General features: G+C 36.3%; 1 protein-coding gene across 2 annotated transcripts in view; it reads left to right on the forward strand.

The window, feature by feature from the left end:
* slc30a9 (solute carrier family 30 member 9) overlaps window positions 1-21,859 on the forward strand; it is a 64,986-nt gene extending 43,127 nt beyond the window's left edge. For both annotated transcript variants that reach the window (XM_039751364.1, XM_039751366.1), the window contains 4 exons: window positions 10,382-10,547; window positions 14,000-14,129; window positions 18,828-18,941; window positions 20,741-21,859. In XM_039751364.1, the coding sequence (XP_039607298.1) occupies window positions 10,382-10,547; window positions 14,000-14,129; window positions 18,828-18,941; window positions 20,741-20,785 (455 nt within the window). In that variant the 3' untranslated portion in view covers window positions 20,786-21,859. The remainder of the gene's footprint in view (window positions 1-10,381; window positions 10,548-13,999; window positions 14,130-18,827; window positions 18,942-20,740) is intronic.
* Window positions 21,860-25,598: the final 3,739 nt, after the last annotated feature.

Consider the following 25,598-nt stretch of genomic DNA (forward strand, 5'->3'; position numbering starts at 1 on the left):
TGGTTTCTGAGGCAGAGGTGTTAGTGTAGCCAGCGCCTGAAAACGTGCTTGGCACCATCACTGCTTGAGCATCGCGTGGGTGGTTGGGGGGGATTTCAGCTTTTGGAATATTGTCTGAAACAGAATCGTCAGACACTGGGCTGCGACTCGCCTTTTTGTGTCGACTGTGATATCTGACCACTTCTCTTTTCTTTCGGGCACTGTGCGACTTTCTGAACTTGAACTTTTGAAGTGTCTCCGGCACACTTTTGCTGCTTACACCACTGCATAAGCCAACAAATAGTGAGTTTTTCCCTGCCTCCATTTTGTATTTTCTGAAATTCTTTTTTTTCCTGTGCTCTTTTCATAGTATTTTTTTACCAAACACTGAACGGAAGGTGATATTTATATTTATTTACATATTAAAATATACAAAATTTTGGGAGGAGTTGAGGTGGGGCTGTAGGCATGTGCACATGCATTAACTTTCACATTTGTTGGGATTTGGAAAGGGGAAGTGTGTGGAATTTGCTGTACGCATAGATTTATACATCTGGATTTTTTTTTTGTGCATACACACGTTTTCACTTTTGTCTGTACGCCTTGTTTTAGTGTGAATTCTATGCACTGCATTATACATGAGGCCCTAGGAGAAAAAGAGAATATCTTGCGCAAAATCAAAGAGTAGTTGATAAAGACGCAAGGATCAGTAACAAGGAAAGATCACAAAGCACTAGCCATAAAATTTACAATCATGGTATCTTTATCTTGCTCAACATGCAAATAGCAAAGGGATTTCAGCACTTTATTTTAGAAGAATCACAGAAACTGGAAGAATGCAGCTTAAGTTTTAGGTTGTGTTTAATAACAAAGTAAACTCCCATGTTCCTTTTTATTGATTTTGTGTGGTGCTTCAAGTCTTGCAGTATACTCTGGTTATTCCATGAAGCATATTATTCAGAGTTTCAAAGTAGCAGATGTTACTCTGTAAAGAGGTAGCTGTTAAGTGTTTACATTTCCAGAGTTCCCAGGTGCATTTGGGTCTTGAATGTTGGAGTGTCTCCAGATTTTTCATCTTTCTGTCTATTCGTTTCTTGAACTTGCTTAACCTATTCCAAGGTTACTAGGAGCCTGAGCCTACTATGGCAGCATTGGATACACGACAGGAACCTACCTTGAAGACGGCATCAGATTAACATAGCACACGCCAGCATAAAAATTTGCAAACTCCACAGTTATATTTCATACTTAATAATCCAGTTCTATCATTAATTGATGATGGCTTGATCTAAAGTAAATATCTCCAAGAAAATCACAAGTGTTTTTTTAGCTGGTATGAATTATTCCCAGTCCCTCAACTTTTTTGGTCTCTAAATAATGTTTAAATAGCTTCTCTATGTGATGAAAATGCCAGTGTAAATGGTATTAGCCACTGTGTTGTTCACTACATTGTTATTTGTAGCACATTTTCAACTTACTAAAAAAGATCAGGTAAACTAAAATGAAAGGAGGAATTATATAAATTAAATGTCTGGGTGCTGAAAGCTGTATCTGAAGTGTCTTTGTAAAGTTTATGGAGAAGTAATAATGACATTAGTAATTTTCTCAGCTTGCAGTCGAAGAACTGAGGCAAACCATCTAATACATTAAGACATTCAATTAACAGCAAAAACTGGCTTCTTGTTAAGAAACTGCTTTAAAGGAAATCCTGCAGCCGCCACTGCTTTTACAGGAAATGTTTTTGACATTGACAAATGATGTTTACAGACTTTTACATTTCACATTTGTCTTTTTATTGGCTGACACAGTGCTATTAAATTGTGTGGTTTCATTTGAATCACATTTGTATAGGAATTCATATCTTCTAAGAGCAGTTTCATGTTGTCAGTAGCTAAACTTTTTTAAGTGGATTTTCATTTGAAAATATAAATAAAAATGTCATATCTTGACATTCCATGCACTCATAAATGTGAGCGTTGCAGACACAATGTTCCATGGTTGACAGATTAAGCAACCGTGCCCCTAGGCAGCAATCTTTTCCTCCCCCTTGAAAATTCTTTGACGGTTCTTTTTTTGTCATTTTTAGCTCTAATTAACATGCATCATGCAATCTTTCTCTTAAAATAAGATTTTATTCTTTATATCAGTACTGAGTACTTCATGCTTCAAATTTACATAAACATTTCTTTTACGTGTTCTTTTGGTGAATTTTGTAGGGCTGGCAATTATGATTACATTGTGTTAAGAGTTAAGTAAACAAATATTCGGTTAATTTGTACTTCAAAACTAGCAGGTACCTAAAATATGGGTTTTTAAAAAGTAGCCTTTCACAACAAACTTTAATTTTAAAACTTTTAATAAGAACTGCTCCTTGACATTTGACATTGCCAGATCAAATGTAGCACCGACCCTTATCAAATCCTCCACTTGACTATTCATACAGTGTAATTAACCTTGTTACTGGATTAGACCTGTTCAGCACAGAGTCATATTACAATTGGCTGTGAATCACATGATTTTCTTTGTTTTTCATTTGTTTAAATAACATTTGCACCAAGTACCTACAGCATTTATTTCAGGAAGTTTGGTTCAACAGGAAGTTTTATGGTATAATTAGACAATGAAAAGACAAATACTTAGTATGTTCACATAATCAAGACTGACTATTGCTAGGGTGTTTTGCACTGTGAACAAGAGTTAATTTGCTTTATCACGAATGGCCAGTAGATGTCAGTAACATTCCCTCACAAGCTGTAAAAGAGTTTTTTGTGCATTCCTTTGTTACCTGTATAGGCTATTTCTAGGCACTATTTCGTAAGACAAATGTGCTTTTGCAGTTTCTTTTTTTTTTTTTGCTGTTTAAGGACAAAAATGGAGTACAGTTTTAATATTCTTTAAAATTATTATTAAATTTTATTTAAAGAATGCTCGTTTTGCTGGTTAATTATTGAGGCTTGCACCACCAGCCTGTTAATGCACAGCATCAGTATAACACTCCTTTTCATGGTGATTTTGTGAAAGGGGAAAGCAGAAGTAAGCAGAAATACTTAAATCTTTAAAGACTCTTCTTTCTTACTGCAAGTTTTATGCAGTTTTTGAAGGAAGTTTGCACTCTTATCTTAAACATTCCATCAATCTTTGTATCAGCTGTACACCAAACTTGAACAATTTTAGTAACCATAATTCAATTTATGTTGGCTTTGTATATTTTGCACCAATTTATGAAACAGTCATATTCTGTTAAGATTTAACTTGACAAATGTTAAATATATTTCATTTTCTTTCATCCATTTATTTTATTGCATTAGTTTAGTTAAGGGTTTGATCTGCCAAACAAAAGCTTTGGTCCATTATATACTGTGCCTGTAGGACCACATGCAGATTGTTGTGTGTAGTTTTATTTTAAACACTTTTTTTTTTTTTACGAAAGTAACAACTCTAGAGGAAGTCCAATAAAAGCTATGACCAAGTTCAGCAGAACAGGGTATTAGTAGATGTATTGAAAATAATAAGGTGGGCGTTGAATTGAATAGTTAAAAGTAGCCAGTGGTTAATTAAATCTATAGATTAAGAAATGTTTTGAGATTCCTTATCAGATCCAGGTCTCTGGTTAGGAGCATGCGCTGATTCAGCACATTGCCGCACCCAGCACATGACAAATCAGCTCAGAATCCCAAATTAGGACCCGAGTGCAGCCATGCAACAAGTGACGCCTCCGCACCACACTAGTTCAAATGTAACGGTGACATCACTAATTTCCTGAAGTTTTCTATTATATTTCAAGCTGGTGATATTAAAACATTACAGAAATCCAGGTATGGGTAATAATAATGGTATCAGAATGTGCGTGGTGACTTGTTGCATGTTAATTAGCACATGCAGATGGTAGGTTCACTGTACTATGTTCACATGACAATAATTACTATAAACCTGTAAGGTGGCTGTGATGGTGCAGAATGAGGTCTGGCATTGTCCTGCTGAAATATACGTGGAGTTCCTGGGAAAAGACAGGAGCATATGTCTCTCTAAAATTCCAATTTAATCCTCCGAATCAATGGTGCCTTCACATATATACAGATCCCCCATTCCATGGACACTGATGCACCCCCATGCCATCACAAATGCTGTTTTTTGCACCTTTCGTTGGTAACAGTCTGAATGGTCTTTTTCATCTTTGGCACGTGGAATCCGACATCTGTTTTTTTCCCAAAAATGAGCTGAAACGTGCACTCATTTGACCATAGCACATGTTTTCATTGTCTTTCAGTCCATCTCAGATGAGCTCGAGCCCAGAGTAATTGCCGATGTTTCTGTACAAAATTAGATGTATGGCTTTCTCTTTGCATAATACAGTTTCAGGGAGCATTTTTTGATGCAGTGGTGGAATGTGTTAAGCAACAATGATTTCCTAAAGTACTCAATTAGCCTGTGTGGTTATGTCCATCACTATAGCATGACGGTTTCTAAAGCCATACTGCCTAAGGAATTGAAGGTCATTCACATTCAGTAGTGGTTGCCCTTTATGCACAGAGATTTCTCCTGACTCCCTGAATCTTTTTACACTGTTATTAACTGTAGATGGTGACAGATGCTAATTCTTTGCTATCTGGCACTGAAAAACATTGTTTTTAGGTTGACAGATAATTCTCTCACAAAGTTCAGCACAAAGTGGTGAGCCACAACCCATGTTTGCTTCCAAAGACTGAGCCTTTGGTGGATGCTTCTTTTATACCCAATATTGATACCCACACCTGTTTCCAGTTAACCTATTAATTGAGGAACCTTACAGAATGTTACTGGTATAATCTTTACCATTTTACTTTGCCTTTGTCCCAACCTTTTTGGAGTGTGTTGCAGGCATCACCAAGTTTGTTGGTGAAAACACTGAAAATCTTTTCTTTGTCCTTTTGCCTGTTAAATAAAGGTTCGAGTGAATTATCAAATTACAGATTTTTGATTTAATTGCATTTTTAGAGAACATGTAAATGGGGTTTGTACATGTAAAATATGGCATGGTATCCTGATGCTTATTGATTGCAAACATCCACATATTCCCTGTTGGGTGATCTTAATACTTTTTCCATCATTGTTGACTGTGATACCAAAGTTCCTCATAAATGTATACCTGCAGCAATGCATCAATCAGTCATTCTCTGTTTCACTGGACGATATCCAAATAGGATTTTTTAAATTTGTTAATTTCTGTTTTGACAGTGTTTTAAAAAGCTGTGGTGACCAATTAGCTGGCATGTCTAAAGACTTTTAATGAATCTGAAAGAATCCAGTGTTCCCAACTGCATTAAAAACATAATAATTGTCCTATGTAAAAGAAGACAAAGGTATACTGCCCCAGTGACTATATACTGGTATCTTTCACTACCATTGTGTAGATCTGCTTTGAGGGACTGGTGTTCAAAAATGTTAAACATACGTTTCCAGATAGTTTGAGTCATGTTCAATTTGCTTATTAGCACAAACAGTCCACTGAGGACACCATCTTCATGACACTTAAAGACTTAAAAAACTGCTATCCCAAACTACTGTTTATAGACTATAACTCTGCATTTAAAACACTTTTGTGCCATAAAAGCTGATTACCAAGCTCCTAGACTTAGGATCTAGTACAGCTGTTTGTAGCTGAATTGTAGATTTCGTAAATGGCAGGCATCAGCATATACATCTCTGTCTCATCATTTCTTCCTTATTGATCTTCAGCATAAGCACTCCACTGGGTAATATATTAAGCCCCCTGCTGTATTCGTTTTTCTGTGCTGACTTGTTATTCTACATATCTTCATCTCCATGGCTAATTTTTCAAATGTTATGTTCATCATAGTCCTGATCACCCACACTCATCACATGGCTTACAGAGAAGAGAGTTAATTTTTGGCACATTGATGTTAAGTTAACAATCTTTCCCTTAACATCATTAACATCAAGAAGCTGGTCAGAAACTTCAGGAATAATGAAGGCAGACTACATTCCCATCTACATCTGAGCAGTGAAGGGTGTTAGCAGATTTACATTTTTTAGACAATATAATGCATGACCTGAAGTGAGCACAACATGCAATATTTCAGCTAGTCAAAAAAAAAAACAAAAAACTGCAACACTGCCCTGGCAACAGTTTTCTTAAAATATGTGCTGCCTGAGAGAGCCATTGTTTACCAAAAACTTCAAGAACAGCATAAAAAGCAAAATCAAACAGTTTTGACAAGATAAACCCATTCAGCCTAGTAAACTGAATCATATTAATCTAATTTTCTCAAAATAACTGTACTGCAAAGTACAAAGTACTGCTGACTGCCACACTATTTGGTAACTTATTCAGTATGTCTTGTTGCTTTTTGTATGAAGAACGTTTGTGTTTTCCTTTTAACAAGTTTTCACCTGTGACCTCATCTTTCTATTGAACAACTCAATTTAATGGCAGATGTAATTCTTCTTAATTCACAGTAATTCCTTTAAAAAGTTCTGCACGTGTCATTTCTTAATTTTCGCTTGCTTAAATTGAAAAAGTTGAAGTTGTTAAGTCTTTGTTAATAGCTTATACCTTGCAGTCTTGGAATCGGCTTAGTTGCTCTTCTGCGGACATTCCCTAGCGCTGCTAGGTCATTTGTTGTAATAGAGACCTAAACCACACACAGTGTTCCAGATTTGGTCTCACCAGGCAGTTATGTAGCTTAATCAGTAGCTTCCCTTACTTGTACCCCACACAACAGCCTGTATCACTTAACACCCTATTAGTCGTCTTACACTGTTGAGAAGTAGAATCTGAAGTCTACTGTGACTCCTAGATCCTTGCCATGAGGTGACCTTTTAAGTTTCTAAATTGAAATCTAACATTTTTTTCCTGTTTGCAATACTTAATATAATATTAATGTTTGTCTGCCACATTTTGGTCCAGTTCTGTCCAGGTCTATCTCTAATTATTTGTTTCATTGTAAATTATCTGCCATTTCATCTAGTTTGGTGGTACGTGCAATATTAATCAGCTTATTTTTTATTAAAATCCTTAATTACTGGCCCTGATCATAGACCCATCATATGCCCAAATCTTCAAGGATAAAGTCATGTGTATTTCAAGATCAGCTTTGTATTTATTATGAAATTATTTTTCATCCTAGAAATAATTTTATTTTTTGCAAATGTTGTTCACTGAATGAGGCAAGTAGTAACTCGATAAAGTTCTCATTTTATTAAAAGAATATTGTTATTTATATATAGGACAGCTTTCTGTTTCAAAAAAATTCTGTTCTTTTTTTCTTGAAATATAAGAGTATATTTTTACACAAATGATAATACCTTAAAATAAAGCAGACAATGTGGTTTAGAACCTATTTAAAATAAGCCATGTTTTACTTTAGAAAACCATGTTATTAACCCTTCACACAACCACAGTAATTGCACAATAAGTCAATGAACTGTGTGTGTGACATTTACTTGTAGGCAAAATGCAGAATGAAAAATTTAAACTCTTGATATCTTATTGTTCAGAATCGGAATCACTTTATTGCTAGCATGTGAAACATGCCAGAATAGACTTTGTTTAGGTGCAAAAATATGGAATGCAACATATTACCAACTCAACACAGCAGCTGCATGTAAGAATGTAGCCTTTATGATAAAAATTAAAGTAATCATAGTTTTAGTTTCATGGTGTCAATGAGAAGAAGTTTAAAAATGAAGCAATAAAATGAAAAAAAGTTTATTTTTAAATATGAAAATTAAAGATAAATACAGAAAACATTGTAAGAAATATTACTGAAATCACAAACTAATAGCAGTAACATATGCTAACAACGTATGCATCCCAGACATTTGCCACTACCTATTGATAATAATGTCACACAAGGTTTTATTTTTATTATTATTGTTTAATGTTCAGTATTTTGATAACACACATCCATGTATCTTTTCTGCTGTTAATATACATAATTTATTCTTAGATGTCTACAGAGTTCTGAAGATCAGTGCAATTAAAGATCAAAATAAAAAAGTAATTACACTCAAATTACAGTCATAACATTAAAACCACTAACAGATGAAGTGAATAATATTGATTATCCCATTGCAGTTGCCCCTGTCAAGGGGTGGGATATATTAGGCAGCAAGTGAACAGTTACTTTTTGATTTTGATGTGTTGGAAGCTTGAAAAATGGGCAAAAGTATGTGTCTGAACAATTTTGAAAAGGGTGAAATTGTGATGGCTCGATGACTGGGTCAAGGCATCTCAAAAGGTCAGGTGTTATGGGGTAATCTTGGAATTCTGTGGTTTGAACCTACTAAAAGTAGTCCAACCAAGGATAACTGATGAACCACTGACCGGGTCATGGGCACCCAAGTCTCATTGTTGCACATATGGAGCAAAAACTAACTTGTTTGGTCCGATTCCACAAATGAGCTGCGGTTACACAATTTGCTGAAAACCTTAATGCTAGCCATGAGAGAAAGGTGTCAGAACACACAATGCATTGCAGCTTGCTGCAGATGGGGCTGTGTAGCTGCAGACTTGTCAGAGGATATGGAAAAACGCATTGGCTGTCTTCATCAATGATGATATTCCTTTTTTTTTTTCTTTTTCAGTCCATCATTAATAGATGATAACTTGCCGTCTTTGGTTAAATATGTTAAGTTTAATGCTGTAGCAACATCTAATTATGCCCCACTTGTAAGTCATAATAACAAATTTACATGACTTACTGAGCAATATTCATACCATTCTATTTTTGTTAAATACACATCTTCACAGATTCATTTCTTCACCATAATCCCTCTGATGAGCGTCACAGCAGCTTTCAGGAAATCCGAGTACATTTAAAAGATCAAACTGTTTCTTACATGATGCCTATAAATAAAAATAGTCCTCCTCACTAAAATTAAAAATAAGAATGTATATGATGTAAATGGAAAATAGTTAATTTTACAAACAACGTTTAATCTCTTGTCAGCAAGAAACTGTAGCACTATTATTAAAAGTCACATAATTCCCATAATAAACATTGAAAGTAATAAGGTCTTCATGCATCACATACATTAAAGACTCAAGTGTGATTACTGAAAGTAATGCTGCATGTTTAAAAATTGAACAAGCAAATAAAGGGATAAATAGCAAACTTAGGAAATATAATGTAATAATAATAATATAATATAATATAATAATGTAATAATATAATGTAATGTAATAATATAATATTTTTAAGAACTTGACAATAATGAGGCCATAATAAACAGTTTTCTTAGTTTAATTCACCACAGTTTAATCTGTAATTGAACAAAATATGCCATTGTCTCTTCCTAAAATTTTAGAGGTGGTGTAGTGGTAGTGAAAAGGAGACTGAGGTTTGCATCCCTGGTCCTTCTTGCATGGAATTTGTTTGTTCTCCCTGTATCCATGTGGGTTACCTCTGGGTTGCTCGGGTTTCCTCCCACAGTTCAAAGACATGCAGGTTAGGCCAATTGCCTTAGCAAAATTGGCCCTTGTGAGTGTGTTTGCCCTGTGTGTTTACATTTTTCTCAGAGTCTCTCCCTAAACCTCCACATCTGTTGTCAATATATATATCTAAAAAATGTTTTTCTTTATAACTCGAGCAACATTCTGTCCACACCTTAATGTGCTAGTAAAACCTTCTTGGTGGCACTGTTCAGTTCCAGCTTCTGAACTACAAAAAAAAAATATGCATAGCAGCATTAGACGCTGTGCAGAGTAGAGCAACAGGGTGCATCCTACCCGGGCAGGCTATAAGAACTTGTCTCTTTTGTTTTTGAACATAAGAGGCCACGTTAAAAGCTAATCCAGCTCCTCAGAATCTCAAGACAATCAAATCAATATGAATACTTTCAATAGAATTGTTAGTTGATTTGCTAATCATGTACTTGAGGTGGCGAATGATGGTGGAGGTGAACACCAGAGGAAATTATGGGAAAGTGGACTAGAGAACAAAGTCAGGAAGCATTTCTTCACATCCAAAGTTTTGGAGAATTAGGGAAAAAAAGGTAACCAAATATTTAGTTTATGAAAGATACCCTGATGGCTTTTCAAAAATGTTTGATTGTGATTTTGATAAACATGCTAATAAAACCTGGTGGACTGAGTAATCTTCTCTTATTCGTAAAATGTATATTCTAATCATTCAAAAAATAAGAACTGAGAATAAATGTAACTATATTTTTTAAAATTATATTTAAAGAAAATGAAAACCTTTTCAGTTTAGTGCACTCTCAGGGATCATGGATTATTGGAAAGTAGAACACAATATTATTAGTGCTGAATTTTGCAAGTATACTGAAGTTATTTCTTTTTTTTAATGCTGTTTGCTGTGTGGTTAAGTTTTAATGTTACACATATGTATCAGTTGCTTTTTCAAGTAGTTTTTTCACCTTAATTTCTTTCCTGATTTAGGTAACCCATATTATGATAGCATAGGATCCCTTGGAGTGGGAACACTTTTGGGAGTAGTTTCAGCCTTTCTCATATACACTAATACAGAAGCATTACTGGGAAGATCTATCCAGCCTGAACAGGCCCAGAAACTCACAGAATTATTAGAAAATGATCCTGCTGTAAGGTAATGTTTCCATTTCATTCAGTACCCCTGAATTGATTGTAGAACTTTAATTCTAATCATTTATACTTTGATGCATTTTGCTTTATAATAAATTGTAAAGATCATTAGTCACAGGTTATACTATTATGATAAAGTATTTAAGTATGTTATAAACATTTTTTAATTAATATTTTCATGTTTTGAGTGCTTTCTAAATTATCCCTAGTATGTGCTTGGTGTGTGGGGTGTGTGTGCGCATGCCCTGCGGTGGGCTGGCGCCCTGCCTGGGGTTTGTTTCCTGCCTTGCGCCCTGTGTTGGCTGGGATTGGCTCCAGCAGACCCCCGTGACCATGTAGTTAGGATATAGCGGGTTGGATAATGGATGGATTGATGGATGTTGTGTGCATGATAGATCATGGGTCTCATAATAGCATTATAGATCATAATGTCTGCAGCAAATAAATACAGGTGGAATTCCGTTATATCGAAATTCATGGGACTATAAAAATATTTTGTTATAATGGAAATATTATAACAAATATGAGGAAAACACGTATAGTATTGTGACCAGGGCCACCAACGATTCACCATATCTAACTGCACTGGCACAATGACAGCTCTGCAGCTGTTCTGCTGTGTCTGGTAAACAGTAAACCAAGTAACTGGTTGTCCTCCGCAGGATCAGGGTTACCGTGTACTGTGCTTGTTGCACAGGCTCACATTCTCCTGATCCCTTTTCTCCAGACTTATTTGAAAATAAGATGTTAGATGTAACTTTTTTTTATAGAAATGCAGGTATGAAAATACAGAATGAAAATGAGACGTTCAATGTAATTTAAAAAAAAAAAAATGGAAATATGGGTACGAACACAGAATGAAAACAAGATGTTAGATTTATTTTTTTAATTGAAAAACATGTATGAGCACAGAATGAAAATGAGACCTTAGGTATAATTTGACTTAATATAGAAATACATGTATGAACATAGAATGAAAATGAGACGTGTTAGACAAAGATGAAGGTGTAATTCCAAAATGCTTTTGCCACTTCATTTTTCTTCATTCCAGAATCCACTTTTTCCAGGATTGTTAATTTTTCTTTCATCGTAAAGTGACAGTTTTTTTGTTCACCTCAAAGAAAACTGTTGTTGGGTTGTTTCTTAAACATTAAAAATATTACTTTAAATTAATGAAAGTAGTTGACCATGCCTAAGCATACGGGGTAAAGTATAATTTATTTCTCAGCTTAAAATGCATGTACCACATTTTTTAATGGCATGCCTTTATTCCCCAGCTGTAGGTGCATCTCAATAAATTAGAATATCATTGAAAAGTTAATTTATTTCAGTAATTTAATTCAGAAAGTGAAACTCATTTATTATATAGATTCATTACACACAGAGTGACATATTTCAAGCATTTATTTCTTTTCATTTTGTTGATTATGGCTTATAGCTAATGAAAACACAAAAATCAGTATGTCAAAAAATTAGAATATTGTAGACTCATGGTGTCATATTCTACTCAGTTATTTAACCCAAAATATCTATAAAGGTGTCCTGAGCCTTTTAAGTGGCCTCTCATTCTGGTTCAGTAGGCCACACGATCATGGGGAAGACTACTGACTTGACAGATGTCCAGAAGGCAGTCATTGACACCCTCCACAAGGAGGGTAAGCCACAAAAGGTCATTGCAAAAGAAGCTGGCTGATCACAGATTGCTGTATCCAAGCATATTAATGGAAAGTTGAGAGGAGGGAAAAAATGTGGCAGAAAAAAGTGCACAAGCAACAGGGATAACCGCAGCCTTGAGAGGATTGTGAAGCACAGCCCATTCAAGAATTTGGGGGAGATTCAAAAGTAGTGGACTGCGGATGAAGTCTGTGCTATAAGAGCCACCACACACAGATGTATCCGAGACATGGACTATAACTGTCACATTCCTTATATCAAGCCAGAGCCAGAGACAATGTCAAAAGCATCTTACCTGGGCTAAGGAGAAAACGGACTGGACTGTTTGTTGCTCAGTGGTCCAAAGTCCTCTTTTTAGATGAAAGTATATTTTTCATTTCATTTGGAATTCAAGGTCCCAGAGTCTGGAGGAAGAGTGGAGAGAAACAGAATCCAAGTTGCTTGATGTCCCATGTGAAGTTTCCACAGTTAGTGATGATTTGGGGAGCCATGTCATCTGCTGGTGTTGGTCCACTGTGTTTTATCAAGTGCAAAGTCAGCACAGCAATATACCAGGAAATTTTAGAGCACTTCATGCTTCCCTCTGCTGACAAAATGTTAAAATTACCAATACCTGGTTTAATGACCATGGTATCACTGTGCTTGATTGACCAGCAAACTCACCTGACCTAAACCCCATAGAAAATCTGTGAGGTATTGTCAAGAGGAAGATGAGAGACATCAGACATCACTGCTTTGACCAGTGCCTAGATTGTAGCAATTTGTCAGCAAATGTTTACAAAGTTGCTGAAATGCAACTATTTTTATTTCCTGTAGATGGCACAGCAGACAGTGTGGTGTTGCGGTTAAGGCTTTGGACTTCAACCCCTGAGGTTGTGGGTTCAAATCCTGTTTCTGACACTCTGTGACCCTGAGCAAGTCACTTGACCTGCCTGTGCTCCAATTGGAAAGCCAAAAGAAATATAACCAATTGTATCATAAATGTTATAAGTCACCTTGGATTAAGGCGTCAGCCAAATAAGTAATTTTAATGCAATGTAATTTTTGGGCATGTCTTTGAATCATCAGTCATTCATTGGAATCTTTTTATAATCAAATACTCCCAAATGCTGTTAAAAGGTTTTCTGTTTTTGTTATTGGTCAGTGAACCAAGAATGTTGACTTCCTAATCAAAATAAATCTTCTCAATCAGATTTAAAAGTCAGTACTTTATTTGTTAATTATATGAGCTGCTTGAAATTTAATTTGGTGAAGTTCATTCAGATTGACATCAGTACAAACATACAACATAGCCATCAAATTACTGTAGATAGCTCAAGATGTTGGGTTTATATAGATGTTGAGGGCTTGAGCTTGTGTATCTCACAGCTTGTAGATAAGTTCTTTATGGAAATCTGTTAGAGCTGGTCTTGAATGACCTGAGCCATTTACCAGATGAAAGGAGAGTGAACAGAGGGTGAGTGGGGTGCATCAGTTCAGAAGCAATCTTAATGGCTTTATGTTTCAATTTGCAAAAGGGTGAATCCACAATAGGGAGGTGGCGACCAGTGATTTTAAAACCTGCACAAGATTCTGTCTGTCTACCCACTTCTGTTCTCAGCAGACATTATGCCATAACAAACAGTATCAACAACCATGTTTCCTAAAATAGAGAGGGTTGATTCTTTTGTAACTACTACAGAGCACTGTATGTAGTTTATACTATATGTTGAATTCCAGGAAAAAAATTGATAGCTTGAGTATAACTTAAATAACTGAAGACTTGAACAACCCCTTTTTCAGAGCTATCCATGATGTGAAGGCAACAGACATTGGACTGAGCAAAATTCGCTTCAAGGCAGAAGTAGATTTTGATGGCCGAGTTGTAACCCGGTCCTACCTAGAGAAACAAGACATTGAACAAATACTGCAAGTATGCCTGCATTTAAATAAAACTTTTAACTTGAGTATCAGTTGATTCTTAGTCTTTTTAACAGATGTATATTTGAGCAATTATTTGTTTTGGGAATACCTTCAGGTCTCTTGTGCAATATAAGCCATAAGTAAATATGAACATGTGGTTCTGTGTATTCCTGTTCAGTATCCTCTTTTTTAACATACTATCTATCACTATCTTTTGAATACTTTGCATAGCTTCATTCATTAGCTTGACATATTCTCTTTGTTACTAGTGATTCCTAGTTCAGTCCTTTTGTTTTTAAATGTTCTCATCTTCCCTTTCCACATTTTTTATTTTGAGTTAACTTCCTTGTGTTGATAATGCATTTAAATAGGAATAAAAGCATCGAGAGGAGTCAGATGAGGTGGCTCGGGCATCTGATCAGGATGCCTCCTGGACACTTCCCTGGTGAGGTGTTCCGGGCACGCCCAACTGGGAGGAGGCCCTGGGGAAGACCCAGGACACGCTGGAGGGACTATGTCTCCCGGCTGGCCTGGGAACGCCTTGGGATTCTCCCGGAAGAGCTGAAAGAAGTGGCCAGGGAGAGGGAAGTCTGGTCAGTCTCTCTGCTTAAGCTGCTGCCCCTGTGACCCGACCCCAGATAAGCGGAAGATGGATGGATAAAAGCACACATGCCTTGATGGGATGTTCAAGAAAGGACTGTGTTTCTTCAGTTTTTAGCTTTATCATTTATTAATGGAACTTCAAAAATGCATCTCTTAGTTAAAACACTTGGACAATATTTATACAATAATAATATTAAATTTGCTATAGAATGTAATTCAATAACTGTTTCTGTATATTACAAAGACTTGTGGTCTACCAAAGTTTCTTAGAACTTTACTTACAAGCAAAGTATCATAAAGCAAATTGCAAAAAAGACCACCAAACATGTTTCAAAAGTAAGATTGATCATTTAATTTCCAAAGCGTTTGAGTATTCTTGTCACATCGCTGGAGTTCTTAAGTAATATTTTATCGTAATTGTCCAGTATATACACACTTTGTCTGATTTATAAGCCTAAGCATAACAAACCAGTAACTGAAAACTACGGATTGCGTATTATAAGGCTGTTTAACAAACGACAGTCAATGTCGCTCTTAACTTGATTGCCACATAACAGACTTAGATAATGGTTGACTGGAACTGAGCACTTAATCATGTAGCACTCAGAGTTCTTGACCATACAAAGAATATGTGGAAAATGGATAGAAAGATAGAAGTATACAGCAGCTTGATTGTGCAGGGGTACTTAACCCATTGCATCAGTGAGGGACTTATTGATTACTACTGGATCTGTGAAGGGTCCATGGAGAGTTTAATACATATTTAGTTATTTACCATAAAAAAATTAATTAGCTAAAATTTAAATATCAACTTTCCCCAAGGCTGACCTCAGGACTACAGGAGCATAACATTACATTCTCATACCCACCTTCTCCAATTTGAGATAGAGGGCAGCCAATGCCTAGCCCAGCAGAACCTGGTGCAAGGCAGGAAAGATTCCCGGGTAGGACAGCACACACCCAGAATGGACTAATTGAACTAAAGAGTATGTCTTTAAATATCTATATTACTAAATGAAAGTTGTATATATGCACAGATGCCATAGGCCAGAATCAAGCCGTGCACAATACAACCGCCGCCCGAACGTGAATGCACACACCACCTCATATACAACCTTCGTTTCGTGCACAATACAACCGCCGCCCGAACGCGAACGCGCACACCATCGCATATACAACCTTTGTTTAGTAATGTAGATCTCCAATCCGCCACCGCTACCATCAGGGAACTAGGTGGCACCGAAAGCGCACAGCGCCCCAGAGTCAAACCCAACGGCTTCCCAGAGTCAGTAGGTGGCGCCCAAACAACACAACACAACCTGTAAAGTAAGCTTGAGGTAAAGTGTGCACACCAACAAGTCGCCAAGGTGACATATTTAAACTTGAGGTAGTAGTGACTACTGACAGTGCCAGCATTCAGTGTTCTCCACTCCACAGTGCCAGCAGCTACTCCACTAGACAGTGCCAGCAGTACTCCACTCCACAGTGTCAGCAGTCAGTGTTCTCCACTCCAAAGTGCCAGCAGCTACTCGACTACACAGTGCCAGCAGCTACTCGACTACACATTAGGGTAATTCAGTGTTAAAAGTAAGTTCAGTTATGATTCCTAACAGCAAACAACTTCTAGCTAACGACACAGCCACAGAAAAACAAAAACGAGACCGCATGGATAAAAACAATGAACGAAGGCAACTACAACGCGCTTTTGAAACATGAGAAGCAAAGAAGTCACAGCTCTGAAAAGAAACAGCTCAACGATCAGAAATATAAAAACGAGCCCGCATGGATAAAAACAATGAACGAAGGCACCTACAACACTCTTCTAAAACACCAGAAGCAAAAGAGGCACAGCTCCAAAAAGAAAGAGCTCAGATATCAGATAGGCGTGCAAACGAGACAACAGAACAATGAGAGAAGCGTTTGGAAGGCTTGCGCAATTGTTCATCAGAAAGAATATCGGAGGAAACTCCAGGGACAAACCATGGACAAAGTAGGGTTTACCTATCTGAGCCTGTATTTGAACATGGACAACTTTATGTTGCCTTTTCAAGAGTCCGGCGCTCGTGTGACGTTGAAGTGAAGGTTTTAACTACTCCATACCAGGCAGAGCTGATTCAAGGACAGGAAACCATCTTTACCAAAAATGTTGTTTATAAGGAAATTTTTGATTAACTATTTTGAATTTACCATTTTATGAATTTTTTGTTTCCAATTTACTTCATTTAAACCTTTGCACTCCAATATTTTTTTTACTTATGAGTGCAGCAACTCGAAGACATTTTGGACTTAAATGATATAACAATTAAATTTCAATTTTAGTTTTAATAAGTTGGTTAGTTTTATTACAAATATATTTATTTAATTAATTGAAAACTTTCCCAGGAAGCTCCCACCCATCATGATTTTTCATCCCTTCAAAGATCAGAGGGAACAGAAAGTGATTGCCATTCTTGGATTTACGATCCTTTACAGAGTTTGGCCTTGTTTACTGGTTTAGGAAGAAGATCCACTTTGACACGGTGACAGTATGCACACTGTACTTGGACAATCATTGGGCTTTGTATTCAAACCAAGGATGCCGGATCCATGAGGCAGTAATGCTAATTACAGTGCCGTCATATTACAAGGAGCATCATGTAAAACTAAACCATTAATGAATAACTTTTTTTCCTAATAGCAACATGATTTGAAAATTTTAAGTTATACACAAGTATTAAAGTTTTTGAACCCTCGTTTTAAATACGATTCTTTTTCGTATTGTAAACAATGACTCTCACTTTTTATTTTGGAAGATGCTTTATGTTTAGTGGGGTGACTTATATAGTGACACAATGATGTGTGCAAATTGGATTAGATACATAGTGTTGCACCAGTCATAATTGCATATACCGTAAATAAGTTACTTTTTGTTGGACAGATGTCTACCAGTTGTAGATAGATTCTTGCCATTCATTTTTTTCAATTTGTTTGACCCAGATCTACTAGCTGAGGGATAAAGTAGCCAGTGGCAGAAACTGCCATCAGGGAGAGTGCTGACCTATGTATAGGGTGGTGCAGATCTAATTATGCAATTTTATTTACGCTATAACTTATTAAGTTTATTACATAGAAAATCACCCGAAAAATCCTGGACCATAAAGAAGTGTGTGAACTGACGACATGAAGAATCGTCTTCACGCCGAATTGGAATCATTCCTGCATAAATCAGTCATCCAGATGATCTGGATCTGCATAATTAGATCTCGACCACCCTGTACTTAGTAGATACTGGCAGTTGGAAAAATATATAGGTAGATAAGAATCTGCAGAGTTTATATTTTAATATTGTGTGGAAGATTGATGGTGCTATAATGCACTAACCCAACACAGACAGATGCTAGATGCACAACTTCAAAAAGCACACATGAATTTATTTATATACAGTGTCCCCAAATCACACCCTTTCCTTTCTTTACTTTCTTATTCCCTTTCTTTATCTCTCAGTCCTTTTCTTTTCTCCTCCACTCCTCCTCAGCAAGCTTCATCCTCTTCCTCCTACTGACTCTGGCTCCTGGAGTGGTGACTGCTGGCTCCTTTTATAATGCTCCCGGAAGTGCTCCAGGTGCTCGTTGACCTGCTTCCAGTAGCACTTCCGGGTGTGGCTGAAAACCCGCCCAAGAGGGCTCAGCAACTGTTTCAGCACCCCCTGGCGGCACCCCCAGATTCCAACAGGGCTGTAGATAACTCCGACTCCCATGAAGCCCTGCGTGAGTCCAAGGCATCGCTGAACCCCGGGGGGCTGCCATCTAGTGACGTTCTGACCACACTTGCTCCCCTGGTCCTCCCAGCATGGAGGCATCCTGGCCAGGCAAGGACCCCGGCCATCTGCCAAAAGTATTAATTAAAAATAACCGTATATTTCTACTTGAAAAGTATTGCAAGGCCTAAGCAATTTTCTTTTTGCAACAAATGTCATTCATGTATTATTTAAAGCTTGAAGTATGTGGTATGGTAACATAATATGTACTTCTGCTACTGAACACATTGAAAATCACTGCAATTTTGTTGTATTACATAGTATAATTTTGAAATAATCTTACTAATTTTTCAATTTTTGTTCTTACAGGAAATACAGCAAGTAAAGACACCAGAAGACTTAGAGAACTTCATGTTGAAGCATGGAGAAAACATCATTGACACCCTGGGAGCTGAAGTGGACAGACTTGAGAAGGAGCTAAAAGTATGTATTATAACTAAATATTTATGTTTTTTTTTATATATTTTAGTAATATTTATAATATTAAACATTTTTAAAATGTATATCTTTTCGATGGAGGTTTGAGTAGGCATGCAAAGCTTTAAAAGTTGGTATTTCTACTATGAACAACAATATGGAAAAAGGGGAATAAGTGAGCAGACCTGCTGTGAATCGCGTCAGCTAACATTTAAAACAGTCGTGTGAGGAAATGTCTACTCATTAGGCGAGAGCACAGGCTTTTGTGGCTGGGTAGATAGCCAAAATGAATTGTGATGCAAGATTTATGAAGTTAAAGCTTTTTGTTAATTGCTTTTAAATATATTAACTGTTATTTTATGATTAACTTTAACCGAATTTTATGTAGAGCCATTTAGCAAACTCCTCTTTTAATGCACTCTGAATGTGAAAACTGTACCATACTTGGAAGACTTTTACAGCTACACTTAAATCTTAAATAAAATGGCATGTAATTCTGCCTGTCGGTTTTTGCGTCCCATTAGTTTGCTGAAGTGCATTCCTTGTGGAGCTTGTGTGATCTGCCTTTGTTCGTGTTAGTTTACACAATCATTCTTGGGGTATTCTGCATTGAAGTGTGTACTTGTGTGCCTTTTTGTGCTTGTTTTTTGATTTTCTTAAGTAGAATTACTATTTTTTCCCTTTCTTCTTAATTGGCCGACATCTTTATCAAAGAAGACTTACAACATTTGAGATACAATTGGTTGTGTTTGTTTTGTTTTTCCAGTTGCAGCACAAGCAGATGAAGTAACTAACTTATGGCCACAGAGCTTTAATAGTGGGATTTGTACCCACAACCTCAGGGTTTGAAGTCCAAAGCCTTAACCACTATGACACACTGCCAGACTGAAAATGGATAGATAGGAATAATTTATCATAGTAGTTATTTAGGAGTTAATGATCTTGAGATATGTCATTTGATTTGACTGAATTACCTGGGCTAGATCCTCTCTCAGAAATTGTGCCCAAGATGCAACAGGGGCAATAAATTGGCATCATATGCAGCATTGAAGTTTCCTACTTTTAGCCAGCTCATAGTTCTGAAATAGCTGGTGAACATACTACACAAAAATGTTGCTAAACTTTCTATATTTCTGTCAGAATGCAGAAAGAGATGTGTTCTTTAAATTGTTCTGCAATTATGACGATAAAGATGAAAGGTTTTGATCACCTTAGTCATCTTAGTGATTTCTTTGTCAGTACTTCAACTATCACTTCCCTGTTTTGTTTCCATGTTCTGTGGAAGCTGTTTAGACCAAATTAATTACATTATGGGCTTCCTCCACGTGAGTAGGGGTTCACTTTTTGAATAGGTAATAATAAGAATAAGGTATATGTTACAGTAGGGGACATTATGATTTTAAAGAGGCCTAGGTGGGGCATGGCCAAAAAAAGGTTGGGAACCACTGCTTGAAATACTACTAGCAATTAAAAACTGTGTAGCAAAACTTTTGGGGAACCCTCATTTTATTTTAACGATAGCCACATGAAACCATTTTCTAAAATAAAACAATCATGTGCTGAGATTTTAAATTGGGATTGTTATCAGTTTATTGTTATTACCATACATAGTGAGATTTTTCCATAAATTGTAATAGAAGTATCTGAATTATCATTTGTACAAAATAAAATCAGTTTATTTGTTTTTAATATATAATTCTATGCAAACCATAGCAACATTATTTTTTGATATACTATGTTAAGCCTAGAGGGGAAATATGAATCACACAAATTAAACAAACTGCTTTTTTTTTTTCTGTTTTCAGCAACGTAATCCTGAGGTCCGGCATGTGGATCTGGAAATTCTTTAATTTGCAAAAACCCTGGCCTTAGCTGGGCTTCGCAGACCACCCTGCGGTATTTGAATTTCCTGTTGTGTTCTTCTCAATTCCAGACTCCTTAATCTGGTTTAGATATTTGTTTACACAACTGTGGAGCTGCATTTAGTGACAAAACACACCCTTTGTAATGTAACTCTTGTCTTTTTAAGTGAAAAGTATGAGAAAAGGAAAAGTCGAATCATTGATAAAATGCCAATAGCAGTCTGCTCTTTACATAAAAATTAAAAAGTTTAAACAAGTGTCATTTATAAAACATTACAAAAGTGCATCAGGATTAGATTTGTTTTAGTGAAATGAGTTTATAAAATGTATTTCCTTCATTTTTTGGTTGTCATCTTATAGGTTATCTTTGATTTAAAAAAGAAAATCTAGCATTGGAAGCTGTAAAAGAGCAGCTGGTGGATTTCCATTTATCTGTATTTTAGCAGATGATGTATCATAGTGTTTGAAAGAGAAAATAAAGATGTCGGTTTCAATGACATTTGCTTATTTTGGCCCCAACCAAATATTTAGATTTTAAATTTCAGTACCTTATACCAACTATTTAGATATTAAAATATGATTATATCATGTCTAAGAAGTTTTACTGCTTAATTCACTTTTTTAACATTCCCAGTGCCCACAATTGAGTCACTTGAAGTTCAAATTGTTACATTTCTATGTTTATTGCGGTTATTAATATTTCAAGCAAAGTTGTATTTAAGTAACAATTTAATTTATTTAATATAGAGGCATAGGAACGCTTTTAATTTATTGCGCATACAAAATGCTTTCTTAATGTAGGCAGTCCATTTCCTGTCCTTTGTCTTGTCATTGGTTAAAAGTCGTCATATTTTCCTGATGTTTGGTTTAATTGTGTTATCCAATCGTAAACATTTTGGTTAACTAAAGAAGATTATATTAAACTCCCTGATTTTAATTAATTTCCAGCTTCTGGACACAAAACATGTATCTAATTTTAACTAAGGTACATTTCTTTATGCTGTATTTTTCAAGCTGTAGCTATCTGCGCAAAAATAAATTACTTTTAAAAGGTGACCCTAATTTTTTGTTTCTCTTCTAATTGACACCCTAAAGCCATGAAATAAGGTGTGGGCTTTGATAGATGATTTGACGTGCTTATTCTTAAATGTGCATTTTTTTGTGTTATAATAATTGTTTTTCTTTCATACAAGAAATTTCCTTCGGTGTTTGTATTTTTTTAAAAAAAGTGTTCAAAACAGTGGATGGGCATCTGCAATGTTGGATTACTTACTGATTGCAGCTTAAGTATAAAAGCTTGACAAAATCAGTTCTGCATTATTTTAATGGCTTGAGCACATTGCATCTAGAAATGGTGTTCTAGTACTGCAGTTAACTGGGTAAAACAGTGAACTCGAAACAACTGAGAGCACAAAAGGCTTCGATAGAATCAGCGGTTCAGCCCCTCATAGCTCACCAGCGTCATCTAACAGAATGTTTTCTTCAAGGGCAACATTTGAGGCGCTGTATTCTCCCACACCACTTGCAAACTGTTTCCATGGATCTTTTGTTCTCGACAGCAGGGAAAACAAGTATTGAAAGCATCAACATTTTTCTCAGTAAATATATTTCTAAATAGGCTATTGACATGAACAAGATTTCCTCTGTCAGAAATCTTGTGAGGAGCACCTGGTTGTGGCCAGTTTATGGTAAAATGATGTTCTTTTAACTTCTGGATTGTGTCCCCAACTGTGCTCCCTGGAACATTCAGAAGTTTAGAAATACGTCTGTAACCAATGCCATCAGTATGTTTTGCAACAATAAAGTTGCAAAGGTCTTGAGAGAGCTCTTTGCTTTTACCCTTCATGAGATGCTTCTTGTGTACTACACCTTGGTAATGAGAAACCTTTTTATAGGCCATCAATTAGGTCTAATCCAGCTGATATTAATTTGCACTGATAGGGGGCAGGATTGCTTTCTAAATACTGACAGATTTTTAGCTAGTTTCTTGACTTTCCATGCTTTTTTGCACCTCCTTTTCTTCATGTGTTCAATAATTTTTCCTGTGTCATCCCACTTTATTACACATAAATTAATTTATGCACTTATTTGTTTTGATTTCTTTGTATGTGTGGATTACTTGGGTGGTTACTGACATCTGGTGAAAATTTCTTGTCAGTAGCCCCATTAGAAATATATTTACTGAGAAAAACATTGAAGCATTCAGTACTTATATTCCCCGCTGTAAATGAAAAACTTGTTAAAGTTTTCATAAAAGGGAAGAGTTCTTTTTAGGAGAGCATTTAGTAAGTACAAATATATAAAATGTTGTTTGGATTTTTTAAACAGTGGAGCCTGTAGCTTCATTAAGCTTAAGGCAATTCATTACCATTACAGAACAGTTCATTGTCTTGCATTATATAGCGCCTATCAAGCATATTCACTCCCTCAGACGTTTTCGCATGTTAAATCACAGTGGATTGAATTTAAGCTTTTCCTGCCATTATTTAGCAGAAATAGACAATTTCATTTCAAAGTGAAAACGTAGCTCAGTAAAGTGTTCTAAATTAATTACAAATAAAAAAAAAACTCACAATAATTGATCATTGCATAAGTATTCACCCCCATCATGTCAATATTTAGTAGATTTGGCATCCCAGTGTCTGTCTGCACTGGTCTCTCTATAAGCCTTGTACATCTAGACACTGCCATTTTTCTCAATTCTTCTTTGCAAAACTTCTCAAGCTCTGTCAAATTGCATGTTGATTGTCTGTGAACAGCCATTTTCAAGTCCAGTCGCAAATTCTCAGTTGGATTGACACCTGGACTCTGTTTCAGCCACTCCAGGACATTCACGTTGTTGTTTTTAAGGCTTTCCTGTGTAGATTTGTTTTTATGCTTGGTGTTATTGTCTTGCTGGAAAACAAATCTTCTGAACTGCTTCAGATTTACTTCCAGAATGTCCCTGTATTTTGCTGCACTTATTTTATTCCCGACCCTCACAGGCCTTCTAGGACCAGCTGCAGAGTAGCATTTCCACAGTGTGATGCTACCACCCATGATGTGCAGTGTTTAGCTCATACCAAAGATGGCATTTAGTCTGGTGGCCAAAAATCCATCATCAGCTGACTTCAGAGTGTCCAATGTGCTTTCGGACAAACTCTAGCTGAGATGTCATGCATTTGTTTTGTTAATGGTGGCAATGTGCGGTGTCTCCAGTCTCATCCACAATAGTTTGTAACTCCTTCTGAGGTATAATTGGTATCTTGGTGGCATCCCTCAAAATTCTTCTTGCACAGTCACTCAGTTTGTATGGATGCTTTGCAATAGACAGATTTACAGCTGTGCCATACTCTTAACAGTTACTCTTATTAATGACTGATTTGACTGAACTCTGAGGAATACTCATTACCTTTGGTCGTTTTTTTGTTTCCATCCTCTGACTTGTGCTTTTCCATTTTCTGTTTACGGAGTTGCTTGGTGTCTTCTTCTGTCTACATTGTGTAGGTTAAAACATTACACTGACTTGCAGCAAACTGGATCCTTTTATATAAGGTGCATTTACATTGCAATCAATTGAGACCCCTTAACTACAGACTGGCAATCTTAATTGAACTAATTATAGGACATCTAAAACCAATAGCAGGGGGGCTGCACCAGGTATGATTAATCTCCTTAGTGTTAATCTCGAGAGTTACTCGGCTCAAAATTCTTTACAATTACAGTTATTCCCGAGTCAGGCGCAGGTGACAAGAGATGATCCGCTTTTACAGCTTTAAGCCTGAATAACACTCAGGATGGTATTCTGCTGCCATCTAATGGCATGCTGCAAAAAATCATGAAAGTGTCTATGCATTTTGCCACAGTACGGTAACTGATCAATATTCATGAATGGGGTGGAGCCTTCAACCAACAACACAATGACATACAAACAAGAAACTGTAACGTAGGGGTGGGGGTTGACTTGTTTTCGATCTTATGTTTGTAAAAATGTATTTATTTGTATGGAATGATGTTTAATTTTAATAAAATCAATAAAAAAAAAAATAAAAAAAACTAACGTTAGTTTTAGAACATGCTGAAGCTGAACCATTAGTTGAATCAAGCGATGGTGATGAGAATATGAATTGGTCATCAGATGTTGACATGGATAGTGGAAATGATGCACTATACAACCAACCTGCCATGTTATGCCTGGAGACTTCAGTGTAAAACTGTTGCAAGAATTAACGATCAAATAGAAAGACAATAAAGGTGTTCGCCCCCTAAACACTGTTCTCAATGCAGCAGCTGCAGATGTTCATGTTAGGGGAAATGTTACGATGACTAAGCCTTGCTGTTTGTTTCTTTGTTTTCATTTACTGTATATTCTATTTTGTTTTGATTTTGGCGCTTGCTGACTTAGACGCTAATGATGTTTTAAGACTGGCATGTGGAGTGTCGTGCAGAGCCCTGGACATTGCTGGCCTACACATGCACGTGAACACATGCCGTTATATAGCACCCTCATTTTAAGTTTGCTCTTCTCCTTCAAAGGAATTACTGTTTAAAGAAATCCAAAAGTTCTCATAGTTTGGGCTATTGAGAGAAATGCAGCCATATCTGAAGAAGCATTTGTGGCTGAAAAATGGATGAAAGAAAATCATTCTAATGTTTGGTATGAAGTTGAACACATGAATATTTAGCATTTTGGGGAGAGAAAGGCAAAAAAAGGAGAACATCTGATGTGTTTAATACTGAACAAAAGAAGTGTGATTGGGCCGTGTCCTAGCATGAGGATATCAACGTGATTTTGTGTGAAGAACAAGACCTAAAAGCTTAT

Source organism: Polypterus senegalus, chromosome 4 (genome assembly GCF_016835505.1).
Source record: "Polypterus senegalus isolate Bchr_013 chromosome 4, ASM1683550v1, whole genome shotgun sequence".
NCBI classification, from domain to species: domain Eukaryota; kingdom Metazoa; phylum Chordata; class Cladistia; order Polypteriformes; family Polypteridae; genus Polypterus; species Polypterus senegalus.